General features: G+C 61.9%; 1 protein-coding gene across 1 annotated transcript; it reads right to left on the bottom strand.

Annotated features, from left to right (window-relative positions):
* Nucleotides 1–3,434: 3,434 nt before the first annotated feature.
* ECEL1 (endothelin converting enzyme like 1) lies at nt 3,435–11,443 on the bottom strand. The gene is made up of 18 exons (XM_004033359.3): nt 11,328–11,443; nt 9,477–10,363; nt 8,808–8,876; nt 8,590–8,700; nt 8,410–8,502; nt 8,081–8,205; nt 7,610–7,832; nt 7,025–7,123; nt 6,714–6,788; nt 6,460–6,563; nt 6,159–6,217; nt 6,027–6,078; nt 5,391–5,458; nt 5,115–5,239; nt 4,700–4,765; nt 4,327–4,422; nt 4,008–4,084; nt 3,435–3,861 (listed from the first exon to the last, which is right to left on the bottom strand). Exons 2-18 carry the CDS (start codon nt 10,260–10,262, stop codon nt 3,762–3,764), a joined length of 2,328 nt encoding a protein of 775 aa, XP_004033407.1. The 5' UTR covers nt 10,263–10,363; nt 11,328–11,443; the 3' UTR covers nt 3,435–3,761.
* Between the last annotated feature and the right edge of the window lie 4,978 nt (nt 11,444–16,421).

The following is a 16,421-nucleotide window of genomic DNA, read 5'->3' on the forward strand; positions in this document are numbered from 1 at the left end:
TGGGACCCGGGGAAGAAATGAATTAGGGTGCTGCCCCCATGGGGGGCATGGAGGTGGGAAAGAACCAGCCCACCCAAGGGGCCATGTGGAGAAACCCAATCTCCGCCCCCCGCAGAACCTGCCCCCAGAGGCATTCGCATATGAAGGACTCTGGGCTTCCATCCTATTTGGAAATTTAAAAATTTTCAGCCATTTAAAAATACTGTATCTATGGCACTTACCAGCTGAGCCCCCCCAGGGCCCTGGACATCAGGGGCAGCATAGAAACAACCATAGGGATGGTGGGAACTTAAATCCAGGCTCCCTGGAGCTAGTTAGAATGACCTGGGGCTCAGGGCTGTTCAGTGGCACCGGATGCCATGTGCCCCTTCCTGGGTATCCCAGAAATCCCAGGGCCACTAAGCTGGAGCTGGGCTCAGCCCCCACATTCACCAATGGCCCCTCTTTGGCCCTAGGATGGGAAGCTTGGGCACAAACCCACCTCTCTGCTGGCTTCAAATCCTTCCTGAATCTGTACAGAGGTGGCACCCACAGGGCCCCCAGGGCTGAGGGGCACCCCCAACATCCTAGGCCCTGAGAACTCTGAGGCAAGCTCACAGCCGAGGCGGGGGAGCTCTGCAGACCTGGGGAGGAAAGAGGGGGGCAGGCCTGCCGATCCTTCATCGCGGCAGCTGCAAGCCAGCGCTTGGGCACCCGTCACCTCTCATCTGCTGATGGCAACACTGGAGACCATAGAGGGCTCCTCCCTTGCCAAGGTCACTAGGCAGTAACCCCGGGCTCAAGTCCTGCTCACAAAGCTGTGGATGGCAGAACCAGGACCTGGTGCAGAGGCTAGCCCCTGAGGATACTGATGGGGACAGCATCGCCTGCTGAACTTTGGTACACAGGTGGATACCTGGAAGATTTTTTTTTTCTCAGGTTTTTTTGGTTCGTTTGTTTGTTTTTTGAGGCAGGGTCTCACTCGCACCGAAGCTGGAGTGCAGTAGCGCAACCATGGCTCTCTGCAACCTCTGCCTCCCAGGCTCAAGTGATCCTCCCACCTCAGCCTCCCAAGTAGGTGGGTCTTCAGGGGCATGCCACCACGCCCAGCTAATTTTTGTATTTTTTTCAGAGATGCAGTTTTGCCCATATTGCCTAGGCTGGTATCTAACTCCTGGACTCAAGCGATCCACCTGCCTCAGCCTCCCAAACTCCTGGGATTACAGGCCTGAGCCACCTCACTCGGCTGGATGCCCGGAAGTTTAAGCACAGCTGTAAACCATCCCAGCTCCTTTATTTCCCTGCTTGGCCGAAGATTGCTTTCTGTCATCCCAGTGAGCTGTGCCCTCTTTGTGGGAGAACCTGCCCTCAGGGATGGATGGAACCAGCCCAGCAACAACCCACCCCTCAGCCACTTCTAGAATCACCCAGGAAGGGCCTTCACAGCCAGGCTGATGTCCCCTCACTGAACACAAGGGCAACGGAGGCCAGGTGGGTAGCTATGCTGAGCTCATTCACATTCCTCAACCCCAGTAGAATCACAGTCATCGACAGCCCAATGTGGATCCTAGGACGGGGCCTGGTAGACAAAGAGATGGCTGGGACTATGCCACGTGCCTGGTCTCCCAGCGGAACACGTGATGCACCCATGCTGACACCTGCTGACACCTGAGCTCCACAAGACCCTGACATGAGCAGTGTGGCCTTGGGGGCGTGTGGCCTTGGGGGCATGTGGCCCATCTGTTCAAGCGGCTCCTGCCACTCTGTCCATCTCACTGGGTTAGGGTGGGGATGCTCCTAGGGCCTGTCTGAAAAAGCAGTTTGGGAACTAGCGGGTGACACACAGTGCTGCTGGGCATCAGGCCACTTGCTCTGGACCAGCCTGGAAGCCAGGAACCTCCCTGCACCCGTCCTCACTGCATCCTCAGCAGGGCACAGAGGGAAGGGGCCTGGCCCCAGGAGTGTCCCAGCCTCACTGCATTTCCTGAGCTGGGCAGAAGGGACCCCTGTCTGTTGGCTTTGCTGGCTGCTCACCCCACAGGCTCCCCTGATGCTGAGGCCTCCCCTAAGCCGGTGTGGACACAGGAGGGATTGGTGGTGGGTAAAGCTGGGAAACTTCAGGAGCCCGGGGTGAGGGCAAGAGGGCTGGGCCTGCAGATCCCAGTTCCAACCAGGATCCCAGATCAGAGGGGCGGGGTGGGCCTTGGGGTATAGAGGGTCCCAGACACCAGGCCCCACCCAGGAGGGTGGCAGGAAGAGGACTGTTGTACTGCTCCAGCTGCCCAAGGGACACTTGTGTGCCCAGCTCAGGATGAAAGGTCTGGAAACGGCACCTGCATGGGGCCTGGGGTCCTCCAAGGAGCACGCTGTGAAGGAGCCCTTGACAGGCAGCTCTGAGCCGGGCTCGGTGCCCAGGACTGAGCCTCTGCAGTCTTCCCTGACACCTCGGAACCCAGTGTCAGCTGCCTGCAGACTGCGAGGAAGGGCCCCGCCCCATCCCGGACTGGCCACTCCCGTGGGTATCCTTCTCAGTTCCAGCCTCCTCCGCAGGGCCACGCGTGGCTGTCCTGCCCAAGGCTCCAATAAGAAGGACTTTTTAAAGGTCTCTCAAGGCTGGGGACAGGGTGCAGGCAGGCATTGTCTGAGCAGAATGACAAGAGCTGGGCTGGCAAGAGATTTGCCACTTCCATTCATGAGATGGGGATGGCCACACCGGGTGGTGCCCAGGGAGGGGTTAACCCCTCTAGGCCACCCCCAAAGGAAGAATAACAGACCTGGGAGGAAGGGCAGGTGCCTGCTGGTCCCCCTCAATTCAGACTCGGGATCCCTGAGTGGGGCTGCCCAATAGGATAATCCCCCCTCCCCCTGCCGCCCCTCCATGATCAGGCAGGGCCAGCCGGCAGCCTCCAGCCTGGGTAGCACTCCCTGCCTCTGTCCACCCTCCTCATGCCAGGAGCCTACCATTCCTACCAGTCCTCTCCTTTCTGCACCCCAGAAGCCTGTCTCCACACTGGAGGAGAGGCTGATGTCCTGTGGGTCAGCCTCACCTCCATGTAAGTGTGGATCGCTATCCCCTTCTCCAGGGAGGCTGAGGCCAAGGGCCAGGCTAAGACAAGGCAGAAGCTTCTCCTACTTCAGACTTGCAGGGGGCATAAGCCCCAGCATCACCCTGGAATGCGGATCACCAGGCCATGAGGCTGAACTAGGGGTGCCCCAGAACTGGGCAAGAAGCCCTGGGCAAGGCTTTGGGGGAGGGCGTCTGGGCCAGGGAAATACTGTCGGTTGGTGGAAAAGATAGAAGAGTCCAGGAAGGCTGGACACAGGCGGCCAAGCCAGGGCGACCAGGAGACAAGAAGGTCCTCTCCAGGGTCCCGGTTGTGCTAAGTGCCCTAGCCTCCCTGCAGAGGGCTCTCTCCAGCTCCGCCTGCCCTGGGGACCCGTGAAGAGGCCAAGGCAAGAGTGCAGTGATTTATTGACCAGACTTTGCAGCAAGAACACAGCGAAGGTGGGGCCCATACAATCCAGCCTGGCAGAGGGTCTGGCCCCCTTAGAGCAGAATCTGGGGACCCCAGTATATTTCCCTCACAGCCCCCCAAAGTCCAGCCTCACCCCTGCTCCAGGCCCCTCCTGAAGTGAGGGGCAGCAGGGGGACCGGGTCCTGGAGGGGCTGGAAGGCAGGTGGTGCCCAGAGCGGGGCTGGCACCGGGTGCATGCCTGCCCCGGTAGCCAGCAGGAGGTGATTCGTGCGGGGGCAGTGGGGGCGTGCAGGCGGGCAGCCAGGCTCACCACACGGAACACTTGTGGGCAGGGTTCATGGGTGAGTCCTTGGGACAGTGGAAAGCCCGGCCAAACTCCTCAAACTGGGACACACTGCCCAGCACCCTGGGGTGGGGAGAGACCCACACAGTGTGGGGCCCTGTAGCCACTCCAACCCCAGCAACCAGGGGTGACTTTTATTCCTTCCCATGCCCCCTGATCCCACCCCAAACACAAGGAGTGGACAAGGCCAGGCGGGCAGGTGGGCATACCTATAGTGCTCAGGGGCATGCTTGTCGGTCAGCACCTGCAGGTAGATGGACTGCGACCGCCGCTTGATGCACCAGTTCTGGGTCCAGGAGCGGGGTGGAGGGGAGGAGGGGGAGATGAAGCCAGGCATCCGCCCCCTTGCCCCCCACCCAGCACACAAGGCGGTAGGCCCCCTCAGCACCACAGGACCATCACCTCTGAGGGGACAGGTGATGACAGACAGGCTGTCCATGCGAGGCCTGGGCAAGGCAGGACTGGGACTGACCCTGGATGCCGTGTCCCCACCCCAAGGCTCCCAGTCCAATCCCCCACCCGGCCCACCTGGGCAAAGGCAATGAAGAAGAGCTGGTCATGTGTGTACTTGAGCCGGGGCAGTGGGTGCTCTGGGCCGTGCTCCCGCACCCACTTCTGATAGGCCTGGGGACACAGAGAGCATGGACCTGCTATGCCCGCCCACCCTGGGCACCGCTTCTTCTCTGTCCTCCATCTAGGTAGCCCTCCCTGCTCTCCCTGTGAAGGGGGGCCCGTAAATCCTTCCTCTTCCAGTGGACCGTGACCCCAGCACATGCCCTGCCCCACCCCAGGCCAGAGCTCAGCAGGGTGGGCGGGGAGAGGCAGCTCTGTCCCTCATCTGGAGTCCTCATCAGCCCCCGTCCCTCCCGCAGCAGGGGTGGAGCACAGGCAGGCCACTCACGTGGTAGGCCAGCTTGAGGCCGCCCATATCTGCGATGTTCTCCCCAAGCGTGTGTTTCCCGTTCACCTGCCGGGAAGGGAAAAGGCCAGGGGGCTGCTTGGGGCCCAGCTGGCCTCCCTCAGGCATTGATACCCTGGGCCCCAGCCCCTAATTCCTACCACCCCTTTCCTTCCCTTGCCCAGAGAGTTTGAGGGGGGGCTCCAACCCTACTCTTTCCCCCCAACCCCCTTGTCCTCTGTAAGTCTGCGGACACTCATTATGTGTCCACGTGAGTGTGCGTGGGAACCAAGTGTGTGTGCAGGGACCTGGGCACACGTTTTGTTTGGACATGTGCACGTGCACAAGGGTGTGCGTGATGCTCCCGGCCCGTGCCCCACCAGGCCTGAGGGGCACAAGGGGCAGGTGGGGGTCTCACCCGCTGGTTGTAGACAGTGAAGTTGTCATAGAGACGGACGATGCACTCAGCCTTTCGCAGGAAGCGGCTGTAGGAGGCCTTCGTCCACCAGTGCAGCAGGTTCCCTGAGCGGTCATACTGGCCCCCTGTGGGCAGTGCAGCAGGCTGAGACCCACCCTCACCTGAGCCCCCTCCCCTCCCCACCCACCAGCCCCAGTTAGCCCATCCCCTACCCTGCCTCTCCACTGCCTGTCCTGCCCCCTCCGGGCCATCCCCTGGGGCCCCAACAGGCCTCACCCCAGTCGTCGTAGCCGTGGGTCAGCTCATGTCCAATGATGGTGCCGATGCCCCCGTAGTTGAGAGACCTGGGCCCACAGCAGCAGCATCAGGCCCTAGCCCTCCACCCTCTGAGAGCCCCATGCTGCTGCCCAGGCCCCAGATGTCCACTGGCCAGGCCAGGAGGTGGCCCAGGGAGGCCACAGAGGCATCCATGCGGTCCAGGGGCACTTGTGCCTCAGCTTCCTCATGCGCTATGTGAATGCCAGTGGAACCTATCCAGCTGCTTTTAGGAAATCACATCTAACAGAGCTAGCTGGGCGGTGAAACAGGGCTGGAGGAGACAGGAGGGAAACGGAGGCACCTACGTAGGGGTTTCTCCTCCTACCTCATCATTAGCGTTGCGCCACCTTTGAAACATCAAAATGAGCCTCATACAAGTAAAGAAGACCCCAGGAAGTTACAAACAACAAACCTACACATTTTTCTAAATAACCAAGGATGCAGTGGGGAGCCAGGGTCCACAGCTGTCCTGACTCCTGAACCCAGCTGGGTCTGCGGCGATTGGAGCCACAGTATGCCGACACACACCTGGTAGACAAGGTCTGCAATGCCAGCCCTGCCCTCAGCCACAAACAGGGCAAGCTATGTACTCACTGTGGGAAGTCAGGGTCGTACAGGGTGGGCTGCAGGATGCCCGCGGGGAACACTACAAGAAGGGGGTGCTCAGTGGGAAACCCACCCACTTTCGGACCCTGCCCCGCCCGGCATAGGGACACATCCCCTTACCCATCTGGTTCTTGTTGGGTAGATAGTAGGCATTGAGCGCCTGTGGGGGGAGCAGCCACCTGTGGAGGGATGCTGGGGTGAATGGAGGGAACACACTCCCTCCCCCACTACCCTCACATCACAGCTTCCTCGTCAGCCATCTCCTGACAGTCTGGGGGTCACCCTGCCAGCCCCCACCCCATGCCCTGTGCTGGCGTGTGTGCCCCCCATATCTGCATGGCTGTGAGATGATTTGCCCTACCAGCTCCTGCCCTTTCCCCACAACCCTTCCCTGACCCCCAGCTCTGGGCCAGGCACCCACGTGGACTTGTCCACCTCCTGCCGAATCTTCTTAACTGAGAGCTGGATGCTGAAGCGGATGCTGTTCAAGATGTTCTTGAAGTAGGTCTTCTCATGGACCTCAAACTGCAGGAGGCACGGGCGGCACTCAGCAGCAGGCCAGGGCAGGGCTACCTGCAGACTGGGCAACAACCTGGCCGTGCAGGCCACCTGCCCTCCTGAGTGCCGTTAGTAGAGGGGCTGTGGACAGGCTGGGCAGGCAGGGTCAGGGCCCACCTCATACTCCTTGTCCACAGCATCGGGTTTCAGCAGGAAGTCCGGGTAGCCGACCATCACCATCATGTACTGGAGCTGCGGGCCGAGGGCAGGTAAAGGTGGCACCGGGCCTCAGGAGACAGCCCCCCGCCCCCCGCCCTACCCACCAAGGAAGGGAGCACTAAGCCAGCCTGGGAGTGGGCTTCACGGTAGGGGAGGCAGGCCTGCTCAACTCCACGAAGGCCTCTTTGTCCCTTTTGTTCTCTTTCGCTGGTACACAGTAGGTGCTCAATATATATGGGACCAACCAATGACACTGGGTCCCCCCTCACCTTGGCCCGAGCAGCAGCCCTGGTCTCGGCGTCCATCCAGTCCAGCTCCTCCAGGCGCTGGCCCAGGATGTACTTGATGTCTTCCACTAGCTGCTGCACCTGCAGGGTCAGGGGTCAGGGAGCAAGGGTCAACCCAGCAGCCTGGTCTATCACTCCTGGCAGAAGGGGTACCCCTGCCTTTAAGCACCACTTTCTAAGCCCAAACCTCATTTCTGAACACCAAGAGGATACTTTGGAGGTGGGGATCCAGGCCCTGCACCCCCGAGGGCTCACAAGATAGAGGAGGAAACTGCCCCAGCAATGACCACAGACATCCCTAAGGCCACGCCTCCCGAGCATGCCTGAGAAGGTGGGCTTGGGCCTGGCAGGGAGGTCTGCCTGCAGCTGATAGGCCACATAAGCTTCCTGGAGGAGGAGGCCTGTGGAGGAGCAGCCTGGGGCCTCAGAATCGGCTGAGTACTTAGCAGGGCCTGGTCCCCCTGCCTGCAGGGGACATGTGGGACTCCCCATATTAGGACCATGGCCTCGGGAGGGCTCCACTCTCAGTTCAGCACCATCCTCCCCACTCAAACAAGGGCAACCCACCTTGGCTTTGCTGGCAGCTGAGAAGTGCTCATGTACAAAGAGGGCGCCAAGCGCCATGCCAAAGTGGCGATTGGCCTGGCCCAAGCAGACCCGGGCCAGCTCCTGTGGCTTGTCGCTGCCCTCCATCTCCCGTGCCAGCTCGTGCAGTGCCTCACGGAATGGCGGGGACAGGTGCTCACTCAGGACCACCACCACACGCCACACCAGGTAGTTGTGCAGGACCCTGGGGACCAGGTGAAGCCAGTGGGTGTCCAGACAGACATGCATGTGGGCCACCAAGGGCACCACCCCTACCTGTGCCCGCCAACCTGTGGCTGGACCCAGGACCCAGACAGCCCCACAAAGAAGGGACAGGGGGTCATCCCAGCTATGCAGAGCAGAAAATGTAAAGCCCACCCAGCAGAGAGGTCCAGGGTGCAGGGGAAGGACCTAGTGACCGCTGGGCAGAAAATGCCAGATCTGCAGCCATACCGGTGGGGTGTGGAGCGGATGAGCTGCGACACCTGCTGCATGTAGTCTGTCGCCAGCAGCACCACCTCCTCTTCCTCTGAGAAGTCCTCCTGGAAGATCTGGTCTAGCAGCCACTTCCACCGCAACTGTGAGACCAAGGACAGGGACAGTGAGGCTAGGGTTGGCAGGGGCCACAGAAGACAGGGAGGGGACAGAGAGAGGCAGCGAGGGGACATGAGAGTCCATGGCCAAGGAAGGGTTTGCCCATCTCTGGGGAGAGATGACCCTGTAGTCCCAGCAGCAGCATTGCCCCCAACCCTGCCTGCCCACGAGGACTGGGCCCCACTCACGTGGGGGGTGATCTTCTGCAGCTGCCCCAGCGTCACCTTGTTGTACATGGAGCTGACATCTCGCCGTAGGTCATCATACTCTGACACAGTGATCTGTGGGGAGAGATCACAGCTGACCCAGCCCTGCTCCATGATGCCCTCCCTCAAGTCCAGGGCAGCCTCCAGTCCTGGTTTGCTCACGTTGGCCAGCCGCTGCTCCACCTGCAGGATCTCTTGGGCCTTCTGTTCCACAGCGTCTGCACCCAGGAGGCTGAGCACTCGCTCCATGAACACCCTGTATGCTGCCAGGATCTGCACCAGGGGAGGGGGCTCACCCAGGGACAGGGACAGGCCCAGCCTGGATCCACCCCTCCTGGGGCCCCAGGCCTTCCCTGCCTCCCCATCCCATGCCCCAGCACCTTCTCACTGTCCTCATCCTGAGCGAGGTACAGGGTCCTCTCTGGCAGGGTGAGCCCATCCTGGTCAATCTGGGGACGGAGACAGGGGCCAGAGGTCAGAGGCCCACACCTCAGGTTCCCTAAACAGAGGGAATTCCCACTCCAATGCCCAGAGAGCAACCAGACATCCATGAGTACAGCCCCAGAAGCACGCAGACCCCAGCCCCTCTTTCCACCCAGACGAGATGGCCAAAGCCCCATCCCTGACTGTCCCAGCCTGCGGACGCCCAATCTTACCCCTGTACGTCTGCACTTTCCTTATCTGTCCGGGGCATTCGTAGGTCCCCCACTGACAGTTGGGACCCCTAGCTTTGGGGCCAGCTCCAGACCTCGCGGAGATGTCAACCCAGCCCGCCGGCGCGCCTCTCCCTCCTGGCCCTCACTGCCTGCCAGAGGGCTGGGAAATTGTGGCTCCCGCGGCTCCTCTAAACACCGCAATTACCCCAGGGAAATTACTTGCGCCCTCCTCCCGCGCTCTGCCTCTGTGAGCTCCCCTCCCCTCCCCTCTCCTGCTCGTCTCTTCCCTCCTCTCCTCTCACGCACCCGCCTCCCGCGCGCAGGGACCCCTGGGCAAGGCCACTGCGCCCCGGATCCGCGGCCGCTGGCAGGGCGCTCAGGGGGCGCACTCACGCGGATGACGTAGCGCGAGGAGTTCCTGTCGTCCAGGCTGACCGTGAGCGAGAAGAGCGCGGCGGCGCTGTACACGCCCTGCGCCTTGTACAGCAGCCGGTTGAGGTCCCATCGCGCCGCGACCCCCGGACGCTCCTCCGCGCCGCCCAGGTCCCAGCCCCCGCAGTCCTCGATGACCTCCAGCATGGGTCGCGGGCCCAGTCGCTCGATCTCGCGCATGTCGAGGCACGAGCGGAAGAAGGCGCGCACCTTGCGCTGGGCCGAGCCGCCAGGCCCACCCCCGGGCCGCGCCAGCAGGCGCCGTAGGCGCTCCTCGTTCTGCTCGCCAATGGCCGCGATGGTGCCATAGGTGAGCTTGTCGTCGGGGATGGCGTGGCGGCGCAGCCAGCCGCCGCAGGCGAACGAGTAGAAGTCCTGGCATGGGTCGATGCTGGCGTCCAGGTTGGCGGCCAGGAAGCGAGCGGCGCGCGCGAAGGCCTTGCGCTCAGGGCAGCCCTCGGGACAGGCGCCGCCGCCGGCCGCGACCGGGCCCAGGTACTTGAGGGCCAGCATAGCCGCCAGAATGGCGCAGAGGCCGGCGGCGAACACCAGCCCCGACAGCAGGCACACCTCGCGCCGGTTCCAGCGCGGCAGCCCGGACCGGGCCCCGGCGGCGCTGCGCGCAGCGCCCAACGGGAAGCCCGGGGGCAGGGAGGCCCCGCGCGCGCCCCCCGCGCCGCAGCGGCTCACGTACTTGACCTCTTGGAACTCATCGTAGTGCGCCGTCAGCGAATACGGGGGCTCCATGGCGCCGAGGCCGCCGCGGTGCAGACCTGGGCCACCTGGGCTACGGGATGCGCGTGGCCGCCGGCCTCCTCGTGGGCCTCCGCATGGCCCTGGGGCCGCAGCTGCGGGAAGGGCAGAAGCAGGCTCAGGAGGCGCCGCAGCCGGATGGGGCTCAGGGTCACCACGAGGAGGGACACAGGCCTGGGTGCAGAGGCCCCAGCCGCGGGCCTCATTCACTGCGGAAACCAGGGACTATGAGGGCTCGGCGGGGCCACCACCCCCGGGTGCACAGTGGAGTCTTCCCCCCTGTCCCCTCCCTGCACACACTTGAGGGCCGCAGGGTTGGGAGGGCTCTTATTGGAAGCAAGAGGCGCCAGGCAAGGGGCCTGGCACGTAGTGGGCCTTCATTGAAAGGTCGTCCCTCTTCCCCTTCGCCTTTCTTTTCCACGATCTGCCCCAGCCAAGGCCGGGTGGAGTGGGGGAAGGAGCGGAGGCTGGAGTGAGGAGGTGCGGTCAGGGGCGCGTCTATGCGACACTTTCAGCTCTCCGCGCTGGACCCAGACAGACGCTCCGCAAAGCGGCCAAAGAACCAAACTTTATCCTCGCGGAAGTCCGCGGGATCGACCACGCCAACCCCGCTCGCTGGCTCCTTCTGCTCGGTGACCCGACGGCCCACTCGCCCCTTCCCTAGGGGCGCGCGCCAACGCCCCAGGGTGGCGGACACACAACCCACCCCCTGGACGGCGCTGATGGAGAACCCGAGACGGGTTCCCTCCCCCTACTCCCACCATCTCTGTCCCCGCCCCGAGCCACTCCTGGCTTCAACAGGTTCTCCCCAGAACCCAAACTTGGGCGAAGTTTCACCCCCGGCGGGGAGCGAGCTGGCTGGCGACCCCCGAGCCCCGGCGCCGTGCGGCGCAGTCCGCGGAGCCCGAGAGCCGAGCCCGGGAGCCGCAGCCGCAGCCGCAGCCGGAGCCGCAGCCGAGAGGACGCAGACAAAGCCGGGAGGCTCCGCGCAGTGGCGGCGGCGGCGACGGAAGTGGCCGCGATGGTGGCCTCAGCGGCAGGGACTCGGGCGCCACTTACCCGGCAGGTGCGCGCCCGAGCCGGCGGTGACCGAGCGGGTCGGGCCCGAGCGGGGGCCTGAGCCGGAGCGCAGCCGAGCGGGCGTCCGGTGTCTCCCAGCGCCCGCCGCCTCCTCTGCCGCCGCGCCGAGCCCGCCGCGCCGCCCGCCTGCCGGCCCGAGGGAGGGGGCGCGCCGGCGGCTCCACCCTCCTCCGCCCGCCCCGCGCGTCCCTCCTTCCTCCTGCGTCTCTCGGGCCACCTGGCAGTGGGGCGGCAGCGCGGACGTGGGTCGGCGGCCGCGGAGACAGGCTCCCGGGGGTCGTGCGCGGGCTGCGGTCGGGGACTCCGGGTCCAGCCGCGTTCCGAGACGAGTGAGGGCAGCGAGTACTCCCGTGAAGGGTCCCCTCCGATCCAGTGTCCCCACTCCCAGCCGCCCACCAGCCGGCTGGAAAGGGGCTGGAGCTGGAGATGAGGAGCCGAGGACTCCTCCGAAGGGCTGGGGGCGGTGTCAGTAGTGCCTGTGTCTGCCAGCACAGTCCCTGGCGCAGAGCGCACCTTCACTAACCGGCTTTTTTGTCCTCCTTGGAATCCCTGCCCTGGATGGGCTCTCCACTAGGGCTTCTGGTTGGCCTCGCTCCCTTCACCTAGCCCCTGGTGAAGGGAGCTCAGCGGGGACTCCTGCAAGAAGAGGGCTTGCCGCCCCCTTCCCCATCCTCCCCAGCCTTGGGTGGCCCTGGCACCACGGCTCAGGGAGTCCCTGGCCCAGGTAGGAAGAAAAGGCCAAGAGAAGAATGAGCGAAGTCTCCCTGCTGGAACTAGGGAAGGCTGGAGCCTGCCCGCTCTGGCCAGCAGCCCTAAGCCTCAGACAGGCCCTGAGCCTCAAGACCCTGGTATGTGGACTGATGGGAGGGCAGGCTGGGTGCAGGGACTCTGAATTTACCCACCCCCTGCCTTCTTCCAGGTGAACTGGCTTTTCAAATGTGGGGCCTCCCCACTGCCTGGAGGCAAAGCCCTCTTCTACCTGCCTGCCTGCCTGCTTTGGCCAGACAGCCTGGCCCTAATGGGACACAGAGAACTTGGGGCTCCTTGGAAGACTGATACTGTTTCTGGAATCTCTGCTTTCTCTGCCCTACCTCTGGTGTCTCTAGCAGGAGACCCCACAAAGCACCAGCCCTCCCAGGTCTGCCGGCTCCAGCCCGTAGGATTGGCCTAAACAATGTGTGAGAGCCATGGAGCACCATCTAATAAAAATCACAACAAGGTAGGGACTCTGATAACCTACCCATCATCCTGTTCTCCTCCTCAGGGTCTGTGCATGTGCCCAGCTCCTGAGCCCTGGCCCTGAGTGCCGGCCTCTGCCCCTGTCTTGCCTCTCCCTGCCTGTTCATCTCTCCATCTCTAAGCCCCCACTCTGGATACCCTGCCTCCATCTCTGGCCACCCCAGGGTTGTCCTCTGCCCCATGCATCCTTCTTGGGTCCTATTAATTCTAAAGAGGAAAAATGGAATTACTTATAATGTGGTGATTCCATGAAGGGGGGAGGGGAGGGCAGGGAGGTGGCAAAGTGGCTCTTTGTGCTTTTAATCTGCATTTTTCCCTCAATGTTCCCGTCTCCAGGAGGATAATTTTCCAGCCTTTTCAGGCCCTGATTGGTATCATTTCTCCAGCAATGACAGCTTTTATTTTCCCCGAAATGAATGCCGTGAAATTTCCAAGAAATGTAAAAATGGATATTGTCTCAGAGAGCCGACTCTTCTGACAGAAAGGCACAGAGGCAAACACGCTTCCCTAGGGACTCTTCTGCTCCAGTCCCGGGGGTGGGGTGGGGGGCAGCCCCCAGGCCCTCAGTCTCTCCTCCCTCCTTTTGCCCTCCCTCATCCCTTCCTCCTCCCTCCCGGGTCAGCTCTGGGACCCCCCTTCCAGCCACCCTCTCCCAGACTCAGCTGCTATTGGTCTGCTCATGGGCCTCCCGACTCCCTGCCGGGCGACCTGCCTGGCTCCACCTCACCTTTCCTGTTCACATCGCATCCCCCAGCCCTGGGCTGAGAGCAGCAACCAGGGCCTACAGGAGTTGACTTGGAATTGGGCCCTCTGACCCCTCAGTCCTGGCCACCCCACACAGACTGCCAATAAAGAGAAGTCAGAGGCCCACCTCCTTGACTCTCCGGCGCCTTCTCTGTAAGGGAAGCTGGCGCTGTAGGGGAGTAGGCACCAGTGGTCTGGCCTGTAGCTTGCTCACTCTTTTGGGGGATCTCTTCCTACCCCTAATTACCAAGATGACCCCATGACTCATGAGAAAGAGAATGACAGGCCACAGTGGTGCCCAGCTAAACCCAGCCAAGCCCTGAGTGAGGCAGCTGGGTGCCCAGCTTCAGGGAGCAGTTGGGTGCTGCCAGAGCTGCCTTGGAGAGAAAAGGCCCAAGGGGATGCAAGGGGCAGAGATGAGGGGTTCAGAACCTGACTCTCTGTCTCCTCCTTGACCAAGGGTAGATCCCAGCAACTCTGCCGAACAGGGCATCGCTTGGTTTCGGTTCTGGACGTAGAGCCCTCCCTGAGGACAGTGTGCTGTCACCAATAGCTTGCATCTGTTGCACATTCACCATGTGGGCTGCTAAGTGCCCTGCTCTGAGGTGGGGCTGCCCACCTAACGCCGGGCCTGGTCCTGACCGGAGCCCATTTGTGGTCAGACCCGCTTCTCTCCTGCGGCCTGCATGTGGGTGGGGATGAACCCCTTGCCCTGCCTCGCTGTGCTGCAGCAGGGTGTCAGCTCCAGGACGAGCCCCGCCAGCCTCCACCCTGTCCAACCAGGCCCTACTCCTCCCCTGCAGATCTGTGGTATCTTCTGAGCCCTAAAAACACGCCTCCAGCCAGCTTCCTGTCCTCCACCCGGCCTCTCGGGGCTCATCCCATCTATTATTCACAGCACAAAATGGATTTTTAATTCGAGAAATGAAATGACTCTCCCAAGTGACCGGGGTGGCAGGGAGGGGGTGGAGGAAGGCCGGAGCCGCCGTGGCCGCCACAGCCGCCACGGTGCTGACTCAGGTTCATCTTGGAAAGCTCGGGGCCCACAGCCGAACTGAGAGACCCCAAAGGCCCAGTACCCCACCACTCTGCCCCAGGCCTCCACTCCTCCCCATTGCTGTGACCAGGTGGGGTGACGGGTGCCCGTTGGTCCTGCCTGAGCCTCCAGTGGGGCCTACCTCTGGCAGGGCAGTGGTGGGGACAGCCGGATCTGTCCTCCACTGGCTTTCAGATTCCTGTGCCTCAAGGGCAGCCCTTGGGCTCCCTGGCCTGGCCTATCACCTCCCCACACTCCCCGGCCCTCCTGGCCTGGCTTCCTCCACCCTGTCCAGACCTCTGGCTGAGCTCCTTTGCTAGGTCCTGACCCCACACCAGGCCCACTCCGGCCTCGACTGCTGGCACTGGCCTCCACTGCTGGACACCTGGCCTCTACTCCGGCCTCCACGGCGGAACCCCTCCTCACCCCTCACGGTGGAGCTCAGGCATCTTAGTGTGGCCCACAAGGCAGGGCCTCCTCCTGGCTCTTCTCTGTCTTTGTCCCTCTCTGCCTCCCCACCCCCATACCTCCCTCTTTCCTCTGGTCACTCTGATCTATTTCCATTTCCCAGAACATGGCTGGCTCTGTCATCCCTCAGGCCTTAGCACTTGCTGTTCCAGCTGCCTGGAACACCCTTCCTCCATCCCCTCTTACAGTGGCCAATTGCCAACCATCCTTCAGGGCCACCTGGAAGTGGCCTCTCCCATCTGGTCAGGTGCTGCCTCCCCAGGCCCCTACTCCACCAGATGCAAAGTCTCTCCTATGGCAGCCCCTGTTCTTCCCCTCCAGGTAGCCCGCGGCCCCTTCTGGAGCCCAGGACAGGGGACGCATATGATAAACTCAGGTGACGGCCGCGATCAGTTCATGGAGATGCCCTGTGTGAAGTATCTCTCAGCGCCAAGCCATACACCAGGCACAGCACCCAGGCAAAGCTGCCCAGGCTCTCAGATCCTGAACACCTTTCCTTTGCTCTGGAACCCACCAGATGACAAAGTGGGGGACATTTTTCCACCCTCCTGCACCCCTCCTCTCCACTCTGAACCCCGTGGTAGGCTTTGTCCTTGCCATGCATAGACTCCTCTTGGGGTCACCTCCCAACCTCTGGAGCAATGTTGTTTTTGTATAAGAAACATGTAAATATTCTCTTGTTTTAAAATATTGAAGCCACACAAGTTTGTAGAGGAGAAACATGAAAGTCCTCGTTCGCGCAGCCCCGGCCCTCCCAAGGTAAGGCCAGGTAGGCTCTGCGACCACTGCAGGGGGAGCATCTAGGCCCATCTGGGTATCTGTTTATTTTATCGTATTTTTTGTTGTTGTTTTAGAGATGACGTCTTGTTGTGTTTCCCAGAGAGAGTGCAGTGGTGCAATCATACCTCCCTGCAGCCTGGATCTCCTAGGCTCAAGTGATCCTCCCACCTTGGCCTCCAAAGTAGCTGGGACTACAGGTGTTCCTACCATGCCCCGCCAATTTTTTTTTATTGTGTAGAGACTGGAGTCTCGCTATGTTGCCCAGGCTTGTCTTGAACTCTGGGTGATCCGCCTACCTCGGTCTCTCAAAGTGCTGGGATTACAAGTGTGGGCCACTGTGCCCAGCCCTTATTGATTTATTTTTAATAAATAGGACACAATAGGATGGATGGTTGAGTGCCTCTCCTCCCCATGTGGCCTGTGCTAGTGTTTCCAAGCCAGAGGTCCTCGGGGTCACCCTCCGTGACTGAGGGACACTTAGGTTGTCTCACTCACCCCGTCTGGTCTCCAAATCCTAAGGCCTTGGCCCAGAGTTTTGCCTCGCACTCTCCCTCTCTGCCCGCCCTGTCCCACCTTCCCTGCCTCCTGCCCTTCCTCCATCCCCTGGATGCTGTGTCCAGGTGTTTGGCTCTGGTCCCAGGTCCCACCCACACCTGCTGGCGCTGGAAACTCACTGCACTCCAAACCCAGCCTTGGAAAGACTTCTCACCTCCTCCTCTCATTCTTATCCCTTTCCTGTCTCCAGCTCTGGCCCTCCTCCTCCCTTTCTTAGTGGAGAAGGGGGTCTCTCCCTCCTTGCCTACCTG

The sequence above is a fragment of the Gorilla gorilla genome, chromosome 11 (assembly GCF_029281585.2).
Source record: "Gorilla gorilla gorilla isolate KB3781 chromosome 11, NHGRI_mGorGor1-v2.1_pri, whole genome shotgun sequence".
Classification (NCBI taxonomy): Eukaryota; Metazoa; Chordata; class Mammalia; order Primates; family Hominidae; genus Gorilla; species Gorilla gorilla.

Coding starts and splice junctions, on each gene's coding strand:
- ECEL1 (XM_004033359.3), bottom strand. CDS start 10,262: ATGGAGCCCCCGTATTCGCTGACGGCGCACTACGATGAGTTCCAAGAG. Junction 8,206..8,409: donor TGCAGAAGATCACCCCCCAC/GTGAGTGGGGCC, acceptor TTGGTCTCACAG/TTGCGGTGGAAGTGGCTGCT. Junction 6,564..6,713: donor CTGTGGACAAGGAGTATGAG/GTGGGCCCTGAC, acceptor TGCCTCCTGCAG/TTTGAGGTCCATGAGAAGAC.